This window comes from Melanotaenia boesemani, chromosome 14 (genome assembly GCF_017639745.1).
Source record: "Melanotaenia boesemani isolate fMelBoe1 chromosome 14, fMelBoe1.pri, whole genome shotgun sequence".
In the NCBI taxonomy this organism is placed as follows: Eukaryota; Metazoa; Chordata; class Actinopteri; order Atheriniformes; family Melanotaeniidae; genus Melanotaenia; species Melanotaenia boesemani.
The window spans coordinates 18099274-18120844 of NC_055695.1; the positions used below are offsets into that span (position 1 = coordinate 18099274).

At 37.0% G+C, this 21571-nt stretch overlaps 2 protein-coding genes and 1 long non-coding RNA gene across 5 annotated transcripts; 1 reads left to right on the forward strand and 2 right to left on the reverse strand.

Annotated features, from left to right (window-relative positions):
- Nucleotides 1-3481: 3481 nt before the first annotated feature.
- Nucleotides 3482-6662, reverse strand: plaat1 (phospholipase A and acyltransferase 1). 3 transcript variants are annotated; one of them, XM_042006823.1, is made up of 5 exons: nt 6504-6662; nt 5691-5740; nt 5187-5325; nt 4291-4559; nt 3482-3623 (listed from the first exon to the last, which is right to left on the reverse strand). In XM_042006823.1, exons 2-5 carry the CDS (start codon nt 5715-5717, stop codon nt 3522-3524), a joined length of 537 nt encoding a protein of 178 aa, XP_041862757.1. In that variant the 5' UTR covers nt 5718-5740; nt 6504-6662; the 3' UTR covers nt 3482-3521. The 3 variants fall into 3 exon arrangements, with proteins under 3 accessions (XP_041862757.1, XP_041862756.1, XP_041862758.1); XM_042006822.1 differs by having other exon boundaries at nt 6475-6662; XM_042006824.1 differs by lacking the exon at nt 5691-5740 and having other exon boundaries at nt 6475-6662.
- Nucleotides 6663-7023: 361 nt separating this feature from the next.
- LOC121652613 lies at nt 7024-14772 on the reverse strand. The gene is made up of 3 exons (XR_006012640.1): nt 14686-14772; nt 7206-7208; nt 7024-7033 (listed from the first exon to the last, which is right to left on the reverse strand). It is a non-coding gene; the product is annotated as an uncharacterized LOC121652613 (long non-coding RNA).
- On the forward strand, nt 8137-21509 carry mfn1b (mitofusin 1b). Its single transcript, XM_042005484.1, has 18 exons — nt 8137-8292; nt 8743-8900; nt 9018-9153; nt 9613-9775; nt 10718-10842; nt 10990-11098; nt 11975-12082; nt 12403-12556; nt 12794-12861; nt 14379-14500; nt 14796-14922; nt 15150-15254; nt 16144-16246; nt 16846-17072; nt 17156-17335; nt 18179-18375; nt 18725-18859; nt 19098-21509. The coding sequence occupies exons 2-18, from the start codon at nt 8753-8755 to the stop codon at nt 19165-19167; spliced, it is 2277 nt and encodes a 758-aa protein (XP_041861418.1). The 5' UTR covers nt 8137-8292; nt 8743-8752; the 3' UTR covers nt 19168-21509.
- The last annotated feature ends 62 nt before the right edge of the window (nt 21510-21571 follow it).

Genomic DNA, 21571 nt, shown 5'->3' on the forward strand with positions numbered 1-21571 from the left:
AATCCTAGCAGTCATAACAAAACATTACTAAAACTGTCCAGGAACTTTATAAGGAATTCTCTGATCATAAAAGGGAATGCAAAATACTCATGGATAAATGTACTCATGCTACAGTAAAGTAGAATGTAAAATATTTTATAAACATTTAGAGGTGTATATTTGAGAGAATTTAAAGAAACTACAAAGGTTGTCTTATCCTTTTTTTTTTTTTTTAGGATTTTTATAAGGATACGTTGTGTTTGGTATTCAACGACTTTAAAGGTAGTCTGATGGAATAATTTGATACTTAATAAATACTAAAGAATTATTTAGAAATTTTTTATTAAACTTTGAGGCTTCCACAGGAAATAAATACAAACTTACTATTAGCAATTTCAAAAAGTTTGCTGACGCTTTCTTCTTGTTTTTCACTCTTTTGCCGTTTGATAGAATCTCTTTATATCCACAGCGTATCCATTAACTCTCAGGTCACACCTGTGACTTCAGATTACAGTAAATAGGTACCAGAACAGGATAACGGTTTCAGTGCCATTTGATCCCCAAAACCTTGTTCCATTACCAAAACTTTTCAAATGTCATTTAATATGCATTTTACACGTTAACTCATTTTTACCCACCTATGGTGCTTAGAGAAAGTGGCAGCTGAATTAGGGACACAAGCCTGCACTAGTTGCGTTGACGTTGGATCTGATAGTGTATGTTCTATTTTCCTACAGTATCTACTAATTTTTTTCTAATTTATTCTGATTTTAATGAGGTTTGGCTACCCAGTTGTCTTACTCTCCCACAGTACACATGTGCTTTGCATTGTAAGTCCAGTTTGCGTTGGCATCTCAGTAGCTGTGTGCTGCTGTTTGTTTAAGAAACTTGATTTCGAATCTAAATAACACATGTATATCTTTCTGATTTTTACCACTCTCTTATGCCCAAGCTCATTGATGCTATCACAATTGTTGCGAAGACACAGGTGGCCATTTTCTGCTTATGAATTTCTTCCTTGGGTGTGAAACATCAGATGGGGGAACACATGTTTTCTAGTTAGTGCTTGCTTTTCAGAACCCTGCCTTCATCAGTCTAGTGGAGAATAAACTTATTTTATTCATAGACTAACAGCATTGTACATGGATGGAAAGGTTTTTTTTTTTATCTATTTTCCTGTTTTGTATATAATTTTGTTTTTTTTTTCTTCACAGAAGCCTGTGAAATGTAAATGTCATGTAGCCCATTGTAAAATGTTACTCATTGACATGACATGAGCTGTACATTGTTCTCTCCTTCTGAAAAGAAACAGGAAAATTGTCAGTAAAGAAATTTGTCTCTGATTAACCTTTTTTTTATTTACATGTTTTGATACAAATTGTTCTCATGTAAGATTTTTTTCTAGAAGGTGCAAAGTTATTAAAGCAGCATATCACCAGTCAGTTTTAAAGAAAATGTGTGTTGCTAGTCTTTTGGTTAGGTCATTATTGTTTATGGTATACTTTTAAAAGTGTCAGCTACAATATATAAGCAGTTAAAAACTATAAAATTCTTTCTACTGGTAAACTATTAATGTTACAAGTCACTATGTCCAACTGATACCCACCACAACTTAGGAAAGAAATAATGCATTGAGATCTGCATCACAGGCAACGGTCACCTGGATGTCAGATGAGACAGCAGGTGAGTGTATGCATAATTCATTTATTACCACAGCTGTGCAGCCATTTATTTCTCATAATTGTAAGTTTAAAACTTTGTGAACAGCATTATATAATAAGCAAAAAGTCACAAAACATTTGTAGGAAAACATAAATCTAAGCTTCATCATGTGACTAATACATAAACCATGCAAACCACCAAGTGGTCTCTAGAAGTAAACAATTATTCAGCACATTCACAAAACTGCATTCAAAACCAAAGTTAAAACACAAATGTTGACTATACCAAAGCCCAGCTCTACACACTGAAACAACACACAGAAGGGAAGCATCGGTTCTGAACTCCATGCAAAGAAAAAAAAACATCTAAAAGTGATCAAAGCACCAGCATGTGCACATTAAGGTTCCCTTAATGTCATTTGTGGCAGAGAGGTGAAAAAAATGAAAAGAAATTGAATTGCCTAAGAGCTTACAGGACATACGAAGGACTTCTGATCTTCAGAGTTTTCAAATCTTTCTGTGGTTTGGTCATTAATTCTCTGCCATGAAATATCCTCAAAAATGTAGTTGGCAGAATTAAAGTTTTACTTGACTTAGGCCTACTTGGAAATTTTTAAAACTATTAATGTGTATAAGAATATAGAAGACAAACTATGTTTTGATTTCCTTGATTTGGTCACATTAAAGAAAGAAGACCTCTGTGATCTTTACTTTACATTACTAGGATTTACACTGATCTTTATCTACAAAAGCTAATGAACTACTAAGGATGGGCGTATCGATACTCTAGAGTTGATACTTCAATATCAGCCAGTCAAAATACTGGATTTTTTTTAATATCGAGATACCACTCTGCTGATAAAAACATGACATTTATTTTCACCTCTGAGAGTTTTAGGCATTAAAATTGCATGTGAAGCCCAGTCACAGTTTATTCCTTCTGTGTCACATGATTCTGGTAGCCTATCAGATGTCAGGATGATGATACTACAGTTTTTGATGAGTTTATTTTGATATTTTACTGATTTAATGCAGGTTATTGTGCATTGTACATTATTTTATTTATCATATTACTATTAAAAAATACTTTTCATTTAATAAATGTGAATAATAATCTGTTATTTAATTATTTTAAAAATATTCGTATTTGTCTTATTTTTATATAATTTACTCAATAGTATAACTTACTATTGTTTTAAAAGCATTTCTTTAAAGAATGGATGTTCTTGAGTTTTATTTATGTTTCATAGTGTCCTTCCAGTAAAGATATTAATGCACACTGTACAATCAGGATTTTCCTGGAAGGGGCAAAAAGTATCAATATTGAAATCAGTGGAAAAAGTACCATAAACTAATGGTATTGTATCGAGACAAAAAATATTGGTATCACCCGTCCCTATTATGAACTCTTATGTCAGAGTAAAAACCAAACAAGGTGAAACAAAACTAAGACCTACAGTTCAAGCTGTGCTATGTCCCAACCTAAAGGCAGGTACATGAGACGAATCTCAGGGTAGGTTCCCTGAGCATATGAAAAGCATTCCCTATCCTACTGTACACCAACATGTAAAAAATTTTAAATATTTATTTTATGGCATTTTATGATTCATGCATCATGATAATAGGTTTAATTTGGAAGACTACTCAAATCTTAAAATTAAAAAACTACTTGAAAGAAGATTAAACTTATTCCTGTCTGGAATTTGGCGGAAACTGAATTGACCTAATTTAATAAAATTCTCTATAGGAAACCTGATAATGAACACATAAGACAGTAAACTGTAAAAAGTGTTTTAATCCTTTATTGTATTATTATTGTTATTGTATCACACCCACATGAATGTTGGGGGGGCAACACCCTTCAGTGAAGATCACAGCTGGTCAGAAAGGCCTGTTTCTGGACCTTGTGTTGATCAGTCCCATGACAGAGAAGGCACTGGCTGCTGCCGTCACCAAACTGATGGCCCCAATGGCCCGTGTAGCCTGTGGAGACAAGGAGGAGCACAGGACGTGGACCCAGGATTACCCAAAAGGAAAAGTAGAGGTGCACATGGACTTTATTACACATCCATGATACAGAATTATTTCAACAATTGTAGAGTAAATACAACATTATATAACTAATCTACCAAAACAGCTGTGAATATAGTCAAATGTTAGATAATATATGTTCATGTTATGTATTTCACAGATATTATGTTAACCCTTCAATTTTAAGAGTAATAAACTATTAGTTTCTTTTGAACAAAAGCTGTAGACCTACATCTGACCCTGCCTAATCTGCACTTAGGTTAAAATCAAATTAACAAACCCCAACTTTGTTAAAAGAAAATGATAGATAAGTGTCTCATTTTAGCCAATGACTCAAACAAGTTAGAAAAAAGGAACAAAGTTTATGCTTTCACTGTAGAGTAAAAGTATATAATTATAATAATGCATAAAAAGTGGAGTTAGTTAAAGTTATTAGTTCAGATAAACAGAAAGCAAGCACTCTGTAGAACTCAATCATCCAAATGAAAAAAGTAAACAACAAAAAAAAGTAAAACTAAGATGTAAAATTAAGCCAGATTCATCAGTGATTTAATATGTGAAAAGTTGGTATTTTGCTAGGGTGACGCATGAGACAGAAGCAAAACAAACAGTGAGAGACCTGCTCGGACACCCCCTCTCCGTAGCGCAGTAGGGTGACAAAGTGCTCGCAGTTGCTCCCCAGCAAGTCATAAGACACCTCCTGGCCGATGAGGACTTGAGCTTGCTCGATGATCTCACAGATGGGCAGGGGTGTGTGGTTGTGGTCGTACTTGTTGTTGACACGATATGAATCACTTCCCACCACCTCCTTCAGCAGCTGCATGCGCACCACAGCCTTCCTGCTGAAGACAGACTTCACACTGGACATGGCAGCTGCCTGGCTCTCATCTGTGGGGCAGCATCAGTTGGACAGTATTCTTTTAAATTCTTCCGTTTAAAAGATAAAAAAGGAAAAACTTTCTTGTGCAGCTAACCAAAAGTGAAGAGTTTTCACCTGAGATCTGCAACGAATAAATGTATTTTCTGTAAACATCCACTGGCTTCTAGATTTTTTTTATACTTCTTCAAGATCTGACTGAGAAACTGTGGACGTAGTTATAGAGAGTTGCTAGAACTCATTTCTGTAGTCACGTTTAATTTCAATACAACTTAAATTGCTATGTTAAATGACAACTGTACAGCAGTCATAAAGATTAACTGCAGGTCACAGCCACGTCACATATTTAGCCTCTTAAATTAGCTGCATTTCACTGTAAATTTGTTTACACGGGTAAACATAGGTGGTGGGCGACAGTGGAAAGGAAAAAACTCCTGCAGAACCTGGATCAGGGAGGGTTCATCTGCCTCAACTGGTTGGGGTGGGGAGAACAATAAAGAGAGCAACAAGCACTGCTATTTCAATTTTCTAAACGATGTATTTAGAAAGGAAACAATCACGTTACCTCAACCATCCCATCTAGCTAATAACAGGAACTTCTGCCCAGATAAAGTATGGAGGATACTTTGGATACTGACCAACAGGAGTCAAGTTGATGATGTAACCATCTCCCAGATAGAGAGCCCAGTGCTGATAGGCTGGTCTGAAGATCTCAATGAGGTCACCAGGTTGGGGGTCACCAGAGAGGTTAGGAAGGTCAGGGTCATTAGAGGCCATCTAACACAGAACAGAACAAAGACACAGTCGTGGGTTGAGCTGAACAAATTTGTTGCAGATGTTGTTACAGGTCAGGATAACTTATTTCTCGGTAAAAAGAATTATTAGAGAATGAAATTATTGCCATTTTGGAAACCTTCAAGGCTAAAATGAGCATTTTCTGTTGAAATTCAAATAATTTCTTATTATAATTGAGACACTTAAAATCTTACTTTCAGTCAAGCTTTTGTAAGCAATTTATGTGAAGAATTACCATAATAAAACTGCTGAAATTATGGAAACTGTGGATATAAACAGATTATTTTTCACTTTTACCTACAAGTCAAACACACGCGGTGACACCATGAGCTTTTCAGATTACTCACAGCAGAGTTTTGTTGTTGTTTATCCATCCCACATCATGCTTCCACAAATTCTAAGAAGGAAAGAAGGCCCAGAGAGTTTTTTATGCTGCCTACTAAAGCAAAGTTGTTTTAGATGCACTTACAGATCAGCAGACTTCATTAAAAAAACAGAGAAATAGGTTTCTTGTTAGGTTTGTTACACGATTAGATTCAAAAGGCAAAATAACAAAATTCTCTGAGAAAGAGAATGCTAGATAGACTAGTACAACATAAAGGTCAGCCATACATGCACACACATACAATACACACCAGCTCACACACAGACAATACACACATAAGCTCTTGTGCCACCTGTGCCGCCACAATAGCACCAACACAATGAGGAAGCTGACAGAAAAATAGTTTGAGCTCAGGTTATTTTACGTTTAGATCACCTTTGCTACCTTTGATTTTTGTTTTTATATGAGACAAATCACCATGAGAAAAGGATTAATGGGTCAGTATTAAGAAGTTAATTTAGTCTGGACCAAAGTTACACTTGAATGGGAGGGAAATCTATATCTGCCCAGGAGAGCTAGAGTATATCCATCTCACTAATAATGTATGAAGCCACTCTGAAAATGAACAAGCCTGTATTATTAATCAAACCATAATTCCCTCAGCATGTGGTTGCTTTTAATAACAAAAAAACACAATTACATTAAAATTATGTCATGTTATTATCCATTTAAAACACATTTACTCTGTTTTTACACAAAGGAGACTATGACTTAAAGTGACCAATGCAAACAAGGGTAATACTTACTCATACACTAGGAGTTTTTTCTTCCTCACCATTTTAATTCTCCATGGTAAATCTGCCCAAAACCATAAAAAACAAAACAGAATCCAATATGAATAAAAAGAAACTGTATAAAAGTTGACTTAAAGTTCCTGAGAAGACAAACAACTGCAGAATATCTGAAAGCCGAAACTGCTGCTGATTCTGCTCGAGGTAGTTCAATGTTCTGTCTGATGGTGCTGTGCCACAGGTACTGAGGTCTCACACATGTAGTTACACACACAAACATAACACACACACAAAGAGGCCTTTCTATTGAATGCCACGTTTTCTAAACATTAACAAATAAGCCTGTAAAATAAACTCTTGAAAAATTCTGAAATAGGACCAAATATTAAGGTGGAATACAAAGGTTTACTAAATAAACTTTTTTTTAAAGGATGGTGCTATTATGTGAATGTAGCTCATTAACCATCTGGTGTATTTTATCAGACTTATTATATCAGATAAGCTCTGGTGTCTGACTTACAGCACAGAGGAATTCTAGGTTTAAAGTTGTGTTTGAAATTGGAGCACGTATAAACTGTTTAATTTTAATTATAGCAGCCTGTGTGCATATTAATAATTCGTAATGAACCAGTCAAACTTCATAAACAATAACTGCATATTTCTGGCTGTAAAATATATTCAGAGGGAATCATGATAATCTCTGCTAAATAAAATGTTTAAAGATTTTTTTCTGCAGGTTATTGTACGCACTAAATTTCATGGCTGTGCATTAGTACCATTATGGTTTCATGTTCAATAAAGCATTAATTAATTAAATGAGTTAATGTACATTGGGGATGTCATGTTCTTTTACAGACGGAGGAAACTTAAAGGAGACGTGCGGGGCTTTACATATTCTCTGCTCATTGATTGGCTGCTGGGCGCTACCTATTCGTCACTTGTCTCCGCCTCCTTATCCTGATGCAGAGAGACTGTCAAGTTGAAAGCTAACTGGTGCTAACAGGAAGTTCTTACTGTTTTCAATATTAAAAAGTATTTTCCGATACAGCGTTAACTTGTTTAGCCACTACTCTCATTGGTGTTCGCGACACCCACCCGCACATTGGTGAATAATTGTGTGATGTACTAAATGGGACATCTTGCATCCATCCTCCGAATGTAAGGCTGAAAAATTGCCAGAGTCTTCATAAATAAGAAGGATAAACTGGTTTGTTGTGGTTCACCACTATGACAAGGTACCTACATGTCCAAAATCAGCTTCTCTTGCGGAGATAATGTCAAAATCACATTTTAGATTTGGCATTGTTGTTCATGCGTTAATATGTTTTAAAAATTAAAGTGCTAATTTAAAATATGTATCCCTTCATTAATGTTTTATTTTTGACATCCGTGGTAAGAATCCCATCTCATAAATCCATAAATCCTTTGAGAACCACTGACTAAAGGATGAGAACTGTATTAAAGCAATTTTTATGCTGGCACATATAGTTTAACAAAATATCCCGTTTTACAAAATATGGGTTTTTATAATGAAAACTTGCTATTTTAGATATTTAATTCTTGAGACAGCAATATGCAGACAATATAACATTAAAGGACTTTTAAAACCTCTAACGCTATTTCAAATACAGCGGGGTTTTAGTTTGAAAAACAATTCCGGAAGTTTGCTGTTTTCTACGAACTTGTCGCTTGTGCCATTGAGGGATACAAACAGAAGGTTAGCCAAGTGATTGCTAGTAATATTTTCGCCAGGATAGCGGTTTTTCGTGTTGTCTACACAGACCAATAGTGATTGGATTATGAGAAGTGGATGTTGGCTTTGTTAGGACTGTGGTAAGGAAAAATAACACTTCTTTCTAATGTCAGCATAGAACCGCATTGCCACTAGTTAGCTAGTTGTACTTCTTAGCTTGTTAGCATAAGAAGTACAACTTGTGACCGCTTGTTAATTTTAACATTTTAAATGTTATTACTAATCCCAATCACACGAGAAAAGCTAAATATCACTGTCAACTGGTGTCTTTCAACACACTGTATATTATCCCAGTTTGTCTTGTGTCCATTCTGTTATTACTTAGCTAAACGATAACTTCACTGGTTATAATCTTTAACCGGAAAGTTAACCCTTGTCCACTGTACCTTTACGGTCGTACAGCTTAAATAATTACAATAATCTTGATATCAATGGTATAATCATGATCAGCACACTTACTATGTACTGTACAGTATATCACGTGTCCTCTGACATATGTGTTTGACCCCCAACCCCCGTTCTGGCTCCAGATTGAGCACCATGGCTGCAGCCCCGTCACTCAGACGAACAGATTCAGCTCGTGGAGAGTTTTCTCCGCTGAAACACTTTGTCGTAGCTAAGAAGAGAATCAGCGATGTATTTGATCAACTGCTCAACTACGTAAAAGAGACTTCAGACTTTGTGGAAGGTGAGCAGTTGGTTTTTAATTGACTGGAAGGTCATCATTAAAACTGAAAGAGAAGTTGTTAAAGAAGTTTCATGGCTATTGTCTGACAGTTTATTTGCTGTGTTACTGTGCTGACAGAAATAAATGGGAATAAAGCTTTGGAGAACATTGCCACTCAAGATCAGAAGTTGGAGATTCAGGGTTATGCTGACAAAATTGCTGTCATCAAGGAAGTGCTTGCACGCAGGCACATGAAAGTGGCCTTTTTTGGAAGGTAAATACATCAGTTCTCACCTGAGTTTTACAGATGCCATCCCCAAAAGAAAATGTTTACATATAAACTTGATATTGACAAGGTTGATTTAAACTTGATATTACATCAGTGTTACACTAGTCTTATGCTAGTTTTGCTTGCAGTTCTGCTTTCACTTTAAGGTTAGTGTGATGACATAATGCCCCTGACTCACCTCACACATGTTAAATAAACCGCTTGATGCAAAGGAAAAGCTTTAAATCAAAAACACATCAAGATTTTGTGTGAAAAAGGGAGAAATTTCAGTCGTGCTGTAATTTGTAATTTTTTTTTTTTTGGGGGGGGGGGGGGGGGGGGGGTGTTAACTATTAAAAAAAAAGAAAGCTTACGTAGATTGTTAAGTTGTATAAAATAAATCATCAGACATACTTCACGTGTTTGGCTCCACAGTTAGTTTGCATGTGCCTTATTTTCTTTTAGGACCAGTAACGGTAAAAGCACAGTGATCAACGCCATGCTGAGGGATCGTGTACTGCCCAGTGGCATTGGTCACACCACTAACTGCTTCCTGAGTGTGGAGGGAACTGATGATGACAAGGCTTACCTCAAGACAGAAGGCTCTGAAGAGGAGCAAAGCATTAAGGTAAATTTGGTTTATTTACTAATTTAATCTGGTAGTATTTCTCTGTCCTGAGCATATGCCTTTTTGCTAGGTATATTTATGTCTTTGTAAGCAGCATCTTATTCTCCTGGCTGACTGAAAACCAAGTTTACACACTGTCTATACTCCTGTCATGCTTGCTAATGAGACCATCTGTTGCATCTAATTTGTTGTTACAAACAGCAAGTACTTATGTTGAGCCTCTTCACTGTGCTCAGGTGACTGCTTGCTGTCTGGTTGAGTAAAGTCAGAGGTGCATTAACAATACTGCTGGAAAGACTGTTACTTTTGTGGTAATCAGATAGGCCACACTGCTGAGGTTACAAGCTGATCAGAGTTGATTCTTATCTTAATGACAATCAGACTATTATCATTGTGGCCATTTTTCCTCAGGAAGCAGCAATATTCATTGTTAAATGTGTGAAACAGGCAGATGTTGACTGTATGAGCTGTGGCAGCAGTGCAGAGTGTTTACTGCAGGTGTCTGAAATGAAAAACCAGTGTGGGAGCCTTCATTGTTGTTTTTTCATTTTAACCTGTAGAGGTGAACAAAGTTGACACGTGTTCATCAGCAGTATGAAAGAGCAGCTTAAGCATCTTTGAGATGTGGTTTTCTCTTTTCCTTTTTACCAGCTCTCATTGAATCATTATTGTCAGTTGCTTCATTTGTATTGACGTTGCAATCTTACTTTTCCTTTTCCGTGACATATAGTGCATGCATGTGCTAAAATGGGAATTAAATAAATAAGTACGTGCTTAAGGTTTTATTAAATATCTGTGTTTGCACAACCAGGAAATTATATTTTAAATAGAAATTCTTTGCCTCAGTGGCCATATGAAACGAATGACAGCAAAAGGCTTCTGTGTTAAAAAGTAGGTATTACGTTACCCCTCTAACATCAGTGTATTACAACCCCTGTGTAGACTGTAAACCAGCTGGCTCATGCTCTTCATATGGATGAAAGCCTGGATGCCGGCTGTCTTGTCCGTGTGTTTTGGCCAAAGACCAAGTGTGCTCTGCTTCGAGATGACCTGGTGCTTGTGGACAGGTGACAGTTGCATTCAACACCACATCTGGAAAATCTGCACAAATTTCTAAATATTTATTTGTTTTCCAAAGTTTGAGTGTGCTCATTATTTCCTGTATTTGGAAGATTTTATGTATTTAACCCCCCTATCTCTGTTGTGTTTACTAGCCCGGGGACAGATGTCACGTCACAGCTGGACAGCTGGATTGACAAGTTTTGTCTGGACGCTGATGTCTTCGTGCTGGTGGCGAACTCAGAGTCTACACTCATGAACACGGTAAAAACTCTCACCCTCATGTTTTGGCCAACAATCTTGGAGGATTGTTATTTGGGTTGTTGTCATTTTGCCTTAGTGGTCAAGAACACATGCATGGTGAGAGAACAGTTTGAGCCAGGAATCAGCTGGATGATCTTTGAATATACTCAATGTGAAATGTTTTGCATCACTTATTTAATGACGGTGGCCTCACAGTTTGGTCATTGCTTACTTAGCTGAGCTCATATTGATTATTCAGATCTTTCTTATCAGTGTCAGCTGTGTGAGATTGTCATCACTCTCTTCATTGTGTAGGGATAATGTTATTTTAGCTGTGGTTTTATGTATATGTATTTAGCATAATAATTTTACAGAAAAAAACCCTAAAATGAGGCAAAATGATTTCAATTACTCATATTTGTACGAGTAGTTATTATTAAGTACCTTATCTATTTCTACTTTTTTTTTTTTTTTTTTTTTACTGAATACTCCTTCTTTAAGTGTCCGTTCAAGTTTCTTTTTACTATTTATATAATTTTAACTAGCATTAAGCATATTAGGTTTTCAGCTATGTGAGTGACTTATGTGTCGTAAACAGGGCAGAGTGTATGCTTCCTGTGCTGAGCCAGTCGGCGTGAGGCTGGTCATGGGTTTATGTGGACACAGACCAGCTCTACTTGTTTCTGTCCACTCAGGCATTCATGCAATGTGAGGCTAAACACAGTCGGTCACAGAGCCCCTTGATCAGACTGTAGCTCTTAAAGAGACAGCAACCTCACATTCCCACCTCGCCTGATCACCTGAAATAAAAGCGTTCGGTTCATAATTAAACTGACTTTTCTGTGTTTGTGTAAAACCTTCAAAATCAACTGATCTTTATTCTTTCCATCAATCAAGGAAAAACACTTTTTCCACAAAGTGAACGAGCGTCTCTCAAAGCCGAACATCTTCATCCTCAACAATCGCTGGGACGCCTCAGCAAACGAACCAGAATACATGGAGGATGTGAGTTAAATGCTGCATTTGCCTCATGTCAGAAACCTAATTGTTAATGATCTGCCTAAAAGAGCAAGAGAAAAAGCATAAATTAAATAAATTATTACTGTTTATTAAAAGTAAAAATAGGTAATTAAAGTAAAACTAGGTGCACAGCTAAATGAATTCCAACCAAACATGATTGTTTTATTTAAAAAGGTTTGATCAACCCATTAAAATACAGGATTTGTAATAAAAACAGTATTTTATTAGTTGTACCTATAGTGGAGTTTTCATACTATAAAATCAAAAGAAAACACACTTAAAGGCTGTTACACCTGTTTGTGCAGGTAAGGAAACAGCACACAGACCGCTGTGTAAAATTCCTGGTAGAGGAGCTGAAAGTTGTTGACTATGAGCAGGCACCCAACCGCATTTTCTTTGTCTCTGCAAAAGAGGTGCTCAATTCCCGCATGCAGCGTGCGCAGGGCATGCCTGAAACAGGTGAGTTCAGTACATTATGTTACTGTTGAACTGGAGCGGTGTCCTTTGTTTTTAGCTTTTGCAAAATATCTTTTTTTTTTTTTTTTAAAAAAAAGGAAATTGGTTAGAAGCATTAAACAAATTTATGTAATTATGGATGGAGAAAAAGAAGCAAAAATTATATTTATCTGAATGAAAAAGTTGAAATTTCGCATCTTTGTTCCATTTCATATCTGCTGTGATTATTTCATTCACCAGGTGGCGCTCTGGCTGAGGGCTTCAAGGAGAGGCTGAAGGAGTTCCAGAGCTTTGAGCGGAGGTTTGAGGTGTGTGTAGGACTGTGTTCTGAACACATTCGAGAGGTTTTCAAACATGTTAGAATTTATTTGAGAGCCATGATACCAAAATATCAGAAAAAGATTCTGCCAGGAGAATAAACATGTGTTTTTTATGGTTGTATTATGGGAAAAGGAATCTAAAGTGTCCTTCATTGAAATTAAATTAAAGGATTAGTTATATTCTCAAAACGGCACATTTCGAACACCTAGTACTTTTAGCTAAATCTTACAGTTCATAAAGGACTAAGCAAATCTTCACCTTGTTGTTCAGCTGCTGGTTGTGAGAGTTGTGAGGTTCTTTTGTCAGTCATTAACACCAGGAAGTACAAAGAAGGTGAATTAGGACTTAATTTATTGTTGTAGTTAAAATACTTTGGGACGCTTGAGAAATTCAGTTGCTTACTAAAACTGTTCTCTGTGTACGTGTTTGCCATAGTGTCTCTGATGGAAGATTATTGTGCGAATAACTGGCAAAAAAAAGAGCAGAATTCCTCCAAACAGTAGCAATTACGTGAGCAGTCAATAACTTACTTCCTGCTTAGGTTTTTGTCAGATCATTAGAGTTCAAGCTGGCACCTTCAGGGCCTTCTCAACCAATCACTGTGCCTTTCCATCAACCTGCGTCTTCATTGCTGAAATCTAGATTCACTTAGGTGAGGACATCCTTTGGTGTTTCATCTCACTTTGATTTCATTGTTGAGTTTCTATATTTCTGTATTTTTTGCATCTTATTAAGATGTGTTGATTTTTGTTATTTTTTTTATTTATTCATTGTTTTTAAAGGGGGAACTAAGTTGTGTCTGTCCTGGGAGAAAATGGACTTTTTTATTTCCAGAAATTTGCAGACATAGCCCATCTCTACTGTTTCCATTGAAGCAAAATGAACTAATTTAATTTTATTCATATATATAATCTGTGTGTGTGTGTGTGTGTGTGTGTGTGTGTGTGTTTGTGCTGACCTACACTCACCACCTTCGCCGCTAACAACTGAAACCAGTTTATATTCTGAAGATATAATTTCTATTCAGTCATAAAGATTGAGGGGAAATGAGGTGGTATCATTTAAGGAAGTTAGTTTTATAGCTTATCAGTTTCCCAGACACAAAGTGAGTGTGTAAAAATGAGATTAGTTCCCAGTAAACTCTTACTGTACATTTGAGGTTGCCTCATTTATTGAAACCCAAAATGACACAATATTTTTTATATATATGTACATATAATTTCATTTCATTTACTTCATTTTTCATTTTCACTATGATTTCTTCATTTTTCTTTGGCTAAGTCAACACACCACTGTGACTTTAGGAAATGTGTGCTACGGGACACAAGGTACACACTCTGTTGCTGTAATTTTTCTGCCTTAGTTCCCATTTCCTTTGTCTTCTCCTAAGTCTGAAGTAGCAGGTGTGTATCTTGTTCTCTGTTCGTCCCCGGACAGCTCAGTCATGCTGTCCAGCCGCAGCCACTGTAACTGTCACAGTAACGTGTGTGTTATGGCCTCGCAGGAGTGTATCTCGCAGTCAGCAGTGAAAACAAAGTTTGAACAGCACACTATCAGGGCCAAGCAGATCACAGAAAAAGTCAAGAGTATCATGGACGCCATCAACATCGAGGCGGCGGAGAAAAGGTGAGCGTCTCTCTCCACCTGTTACCTTCTTTTCTTTGTTAGTTAATAGTTAGAAAAATATTGGGAGGGTTTCACTAATTTGTCTTTTTTATCAACCCCATGTGGAGTTACAGAGGTAAACCATAAACATCTGAGACGATAAATATGTTGGTGTTCTGCAAGTCAGATATAATGGCACGAACAACATTAATTAGACAATTCTTAAGAGATTTGTATGTAAACACAAATCTTTCTGATGATTCCGTGTTCAGCTGCTAATTTTCATGTGTTTCCTACTGGTGCGGCGGGCTTTCAGAGTGGCAGCACTGGAGGACAGAGAGTACCAAATGGATCGGCTGGAATTTGTCAGGAATCAGCTCAACCTGCTGATTGAAGAGATTAAAAAGAAGATCAAAGCCATCAGCGACGACGTGGAGTCCAAGGTAAGCAGAGGAGAAGTGGACTAACCACTTAACACCTTCTGAAGCATCTTCGTTCACCTTTTGTCTGCAGCTTTCTTTTAAAAGGATTGAAGTGCTTCCATTTGAATACTTCTCAGTCAATTCTGTATAATGTTGCCTGGACTGAAATTTTCCATGACAAAAGACCAGTGTGTGTTCATTAAATAAGCTTATGTCCTGATGTGTTGCGGCACTTGTGCTTGTTGCAGGTGTCCATCGCCATGGGAGAGGAGATCTGTCGTCTCCATGTGATTGTTGATGAGTTCCACTCTGATTTCCATCCCTCACCGCATGTCCTCAAGATCTACAAGTCTGTAAGAAAATTTTACTGCCAATTATTAACCTAATCTCCTTTACAAAATTTAACACACTATATCCAAAACATGTCAGCATTGATTATTACCTTTAAGAAGCCTGTTGCTCAATATACGATAGGCTGTAATGATAAACTGTAGCAAGTCCGCATGCTTTTTTAATTATATCTAAAAGTTTATACTATAGCAGACAAAACTGACTTTACTTTTCAAAGTAAACAAACTGCATCGTGAATGGAAAATCAGTATTTTGTCTCTTTGATGATCGGAGCTGAGATTTTCTGATGATGTTCTTCAACATCCAGCTTCTCAGTTTTTCTTTTTTACTGTGTTTTTTAACTTGTTTTCCTGAATTATTTCTTCTTTGTTAACAATATATATATTTTTTTTTTACTACTGCTACACCTCAGTGTAATATTTCTATTCCCATTTTAACTTACAGTGTTACCATCACGTGTGACAAACAATGAAATAACTGCATTCTAACTAAACACTATGGCTAATTTTTAAATCACCAGTTAATCTAGTAACAGGAGGAAGTTGATGTATCTGGGGAAAAAACTCATGTAAACAGGGAGAGCATCCAAACTCCACACAGAAATGTAACTGTGGGTAAAAATAAATTTAAGAGCCCATTCTTGCTTTTAGTTCCTTGATTAATTTTTTTTACTAGTGAGGAAATTTTAAAAAGTCACAAATAACAAGATTGAGTCTGATGGTGGTCCATGTTTAGGATGGACTTTTCCAATGGAAAATGGAAAATCATAGATTTGGTAAATGAAGCCGTGACAGGGAGCCAGGTTTAAGCACACTAAGTGTAAGGTTTATGTCACTGCTGTAGGGTTGTTCTGCTTTTTGTCTGACTTGTGACCCCTGCTGTTGTTGGCAGGAGCTGCTGTCTCATGTGGAGGAGGGAATGGGGAAGAACTTGGCCTTCCGCTGCTCCAACGCTGTCCATGCCTCTGTCCAGTCCTCCCAGAGATACATGATAGGTAACTGACTGCAAACATAACACGTCCACATGCAAGTCATACGTTCATCATAGACAATAATCTACCAACATCTTTCAGTCAAAACCTCAGAATTTATTATGTTAAATAATCTTAATGAAGTAAAAATCTTTAAATTAGTTCTCAAAATATTTTCCTCCTTGAAAAATGAGTATTTACATGAAGAATGACCTCAGGCCAGATTACCGGTGCACCATTGTTTTTTCTTTCCTTCATTCAGAGAGTACCTAAACTAAGCTAGAACCTTTTGGGCACTAGGCTATTTTCTGTAACGGCCAGGTCGCTGCTATATTTGCCCTCCTCGTTGAATGCCATTGTCACATGCCTCGTTATGCTACAAATGCGTGAGTGTCAAGCAAACATGCAAGCTGTGCTCAGTGACACTGATGCAGAGGTGTTAAAGTGCCCCCTGATAAAAAGGCTTCAAGTGAAAATGAGATGATGCTATGAATTTATTTTAATAGTGTTTAAAGGAGTAATAAATTAGGCTCATAAAGCATTAACCCTTGTGTCTGTTTTGTAAATCAGTGTGGCATTAAAACAGAGTATTCAACAAATGTTCCATGACTTCTGTTCTCTAGAGAGTATGCAGCCTCTGCTTCCCTCTGTGATGCAAAGCCAAGTCCACATGCTAGTGCCTAACAGGACGTTTGACCTGAGTTACGACCTAAACTGCGCCACAATCTGCAGCGACTTCCAGGAGAGCATAGAGTTTCAGTTTTCATTGGGCTGGCAAGCTTTAGTCCACCGCTTCCTGGGATCTGTTAATGCACAGAGGGCTCTCAAACTGATGGACCAAAACTTCCAGGTACCTGCTGGGTTGGACCAACTTGAAATAATGAAGTCATTGTAATATCAAGAACTGATTCTAAAAAAACTGTTGTTACGCAGACATCTCGACCAGCATTGCATCAGGCACAAACACCGTCTTCAGGACCCCCCTCCATTGCTGCACCACCTAATAACGAGATGGCACTCATGACCCAGGAAGACCTGATGGTAGCCATGGCAAACAATGTGGCATCTCTCACTTCCCGCACTTCAATGAGCGCTGTCATCGTTGGAGGAGTGGTATGTTCTTTTAAAACTGTTTCGTACTTGCAGAATAAATGATGTATTTATTAAGTTGGTCCTGTACCCTGTGCAGTCAGTGTGTTTGAAATAACTACCTAGTCTTATTTTACTACATTGCTAGACATTTGACCTAATTGGTAAGAAATAATATAATTAATCAGAGGGAACGAGCAATACTGGCCCACACCATGATACTACCACCACTTGTTAGTTTATATCATTTTTTTAAAATTTCTTTCTTTTTATCTACTTCCAGAAGAGAAATATAGAAAAATATTAATGTTCACAAAACTTTAAGCACCTCTGCAGTTGACATAGTACTGAACAGGGAAACATACTATATTTCTATTTATTTACTGTATTTTAAGAAATAAATAAGTTGATAAATACAAGGGAAATGTGAAGACAAAATAGTGGAAAAAAAAACTTGGTGGGAAAAAAATTTATAATTTGAATGACTAAATCTGATAATGGATGACATTTTTTTTATTTTACTCTCTTACATACATGACAATTAAAATACAGTTAAATAATACAAGTAAATACATTCTACAAGCTACATTCCTACACATTTTCTGGACCTGCCCCCACTTTTTTTTCTTACTTTCTCTAAAATGCTAAGGAAACCTGTTGACCTGTCCCCTCTTAAAACTTTATGTGGTGTTGTGCCACAGGAGCAGTGTTTTACCTACCATTATATTCATTTAATATATTTAGGCAGTCATAAATGTTTGTTTTTTATATTGAACATTTTACTCCTTTATACTTGTTTGTTCTTGGTGTATTATTTGGCGTGTATTTGTATTCTAAATCAATTTATTATTATTCTTTCCATTAAAGGTGTGGAAAGCAGTTGGCTGGAGGCTGATTGCCCTGTCGGCATCACTCTATGGCCTGTTGTACCTGTATGAGAGACTCACCTGGACCACAAAAGCAAAGGAGCGTGCTCTGAAACGCCAGTTTGTAGATTACGCAACTGACAAGCTGCAGCTCATCGTCAGCTTCACGAGTGCAAACTGTAGTCACCAGGTCCAACAGTGAGTTCACGTCCATCTCATGATCACAGAACAAGCAATTTAGACTCTTAAATGTTCTTTTTTTTTAAATTTAGACAGCAATTCAATTTTTTTTCACTATTTTTTTTTTATGCAGATAAGATTGTAGCTTGTTTGTTAAATGCAGTGTTGTTGATGAAACTTGAGCAAAATGATTTGCATAATTTTTGTTTTCATGACTCTGTCGACGCTCCATGACATTTCTAATTTACATACATGCACACACACACACAGACACAAACAAACACATAACCAAGCCCCTCCCATTCTTCTCCTCTGTATCCGGACTAAATAAATAAGCAACATGACACTGTGCTCTCTGTGTTGCCAGGGAGATGGCTGCGACATTTGCTCGGCTCTGTCAGCAGGTGGACCAGACGCAGAAAGAGCTGGAGGCAAACATCTGCCAACTGACAGCCAAGATAGATCAGCTGGAGACCGTCCAGAGTCGTTCCAAGATCCTACGGTCAGTCCATATTCTTCTCTTAATGGGGATGAGTAGATCTAAGGACAAGTGGGAGAAATTAAATGTCTTGCAGGGGGATTTAGCCACATTGAATGTGGGGAAAACAAACAGAAAATATCCTAGATCATATGAGTGGTTACATAGGAACCACAAACTTTACGTTACCACTACAACCTTTACTTGACAAGCTGCTTGGACAAAATTGGTCCAAATTTGACATCCGTTTGTTTCCTTGCAGACATAAAGCCACAGAGCTGGAGAAACATTTGGAGGAATTCACAAATCAGTACCTGCAGCCTCAGGAGTGAAGCTGCTCTTCTTCATCGCTCCACAGTTTGCCTCTTTTCGAGCCGGTCACTCGTCAGTCTGGTGCCGCCCCAACATGCCGTCACCTTGTGCAGATGGTAGCGCTGAAAATCTCTGAATCGACTGAGCCAACATCTGGAAAACAGTCTTTACATATTTTGATATTCAGTGAAATGACACTCATAATGAGGCAGAAGCTCTCCCAGCCTCTCAAATATGAAGTTCTGATCCTCTTGTTTCAGTTGTGAGATGGGTTTTTTTGTTTATTTGATGTAATGCAAAAAGAATATATATTTTTGGTCATTTTGTATACCTCAGTTTATCAAAAGAAAAAGGAAAAATAGGGATGTATTGATAATAAGCAGGCAAAGAGGAGGGGAAGCCCAGAAACACATATTTCCACTCTTTCCTCAGCCAGTCAGGTGCCTCAGATGATCACAAACACCTCACTCATCACAGCCTACATGGACCGTAGTTGTACAACAAAAAAAAAACTATGGAGCGGGACGTCTTCTCGGTCAGGTGCTGAATTTTGACACTAACTTGCTGTGACTCATTGTGAATATGCCTCTCCCCCCATCCAATTACTGTTTGTGGAGCAGATGAAGTTTGTGTGTCTGAGATAAAACAAGTATCTGCTCAGACACTTGGTCAACTGTACTTAAAAGGAAATAAACAAAAATAAATAGATTTAATACTAAAAAAACAACTTTGTTTTTCATAATTATAAGAAACAAGTTCATCCTTGAAGTAGGAAGGGAAAGCATGTCTGTAATTACGGTAGTTTGAGTTCTATTTTCTAACAACCTAAACTACACATCAAATACTTTGGACAACCACAGATATTTTTATTATATTTAATTTTATGTATGCATACTAGACAATACAATTACAGCAGGCTTATTTGGTAAACTTCTTTTTTTCCTGAACGTGTGTTTCAGATTTACCAGATTAAACTAGAAAAAGTCTGATGTTGACATTTTGTACATTTTTTTGAAACACATTCAAATACACTTCCTGCAAACAGTTCCAACTCATTTCACTGAACTGCAGCTTGGTGGCAGCAACACACCAGCCAGGCTGCAAAAATCTGAGTGTTGCATATAAACTAATATGACATGTTTTACATGTAAGTTGTAGCTTGAATGCATTTTAAGTATAATTTCTCATGCCTGCATCTGCCACAGGGCTATTGTGTATTATTATGCAGACTTGAGGATTGTAAGGAAACCTTTCTTGAATGGCAACCAAATTTTCTTCTGACACTGCTCAACATCAAATCACTGAAAAGTGAGGTGCAGCCATGATGCCATCTTTAGCAAGAGAGGATTGCTTGCAACAAATATGATGGATATGTAGTTTGTTTTGTTTTTAGCAATGTTTTGTCTTCTGTAGCCTTAATAGCTGACAAATGTCCACACAGTCACTTTTTTTTATAGAATTCAGGTTGCAGCTGAGCTCATCAATGATAAAGACTGACCACATTGGTGCGTCCCATCAAGGTTATCTGAATCCAGTAGTGGAAGCTCCACTGCCATACTGATCAGTTGTTTTCCTGCTGTTGCAGGCTTGTGCAGAACTTGAGGAGCTCCACTTCTGAATCAGGTGTATGAGCAGGGAAAGTTTTAAAACCTGCAATGCTCAGAAGTTTTGACGAGTTGTCCTGCACTACATGGTCCTGATGAAGCACCAATTCTACCACCTTTAGAAAACACAAATAATCCCATTTACAAGCAAGCTGTCCTTTTAAACCTGCTTTTCCCTTAAATTAGAATTTAAAATGATTAAAATCCCTTTGGCCAAAGCTGCTTCTTTTATGTCCCTGTCAAATCTTTTAGGATTTTAAATACCAAGTTCAATTTTTACAACACAGTAAAATATTCTGTATAGTTCTAACGCAGTTGTGGTCTTCATACATCTTTATGTAAACAAAACCAGCATAGATTTCCTTGGTTAAAAGCTTTTTTTTTATTATGGGTTACAATAACTCATGGCAACATATCAGTATCACCAAGCCACTGTACAAATACAAAAAACCAAAAAGAAAAAAAAAAGGTCTGGTGTGAAAAAGACTATAAAAATGATTCCATAAGTGATTAAAATTTCACACAATAGCACTGTAAGAATTATCATGGCACCAAGTCCCCTGTCTTCACTGGCTTAAAACAGAAAACAATAAATAAAACCAAAGTGAAAAAGAAAAGAACTGAGTTTAAAGTCAAAGGGCAATGCAGTGATCATGTGGTAAGATGTGAGAATGATGATTATTAAACTGGTGGTTGCAGCTAGCACAATGAATACTGCCTGAGTGTCTGCTCTCACAAGCTCAACACTGACCCAAACATCTGAAATATACAGTGTCAAAACATGCGTGAAGCTAAAATAGTTCAAACAAGTCAGATTTTG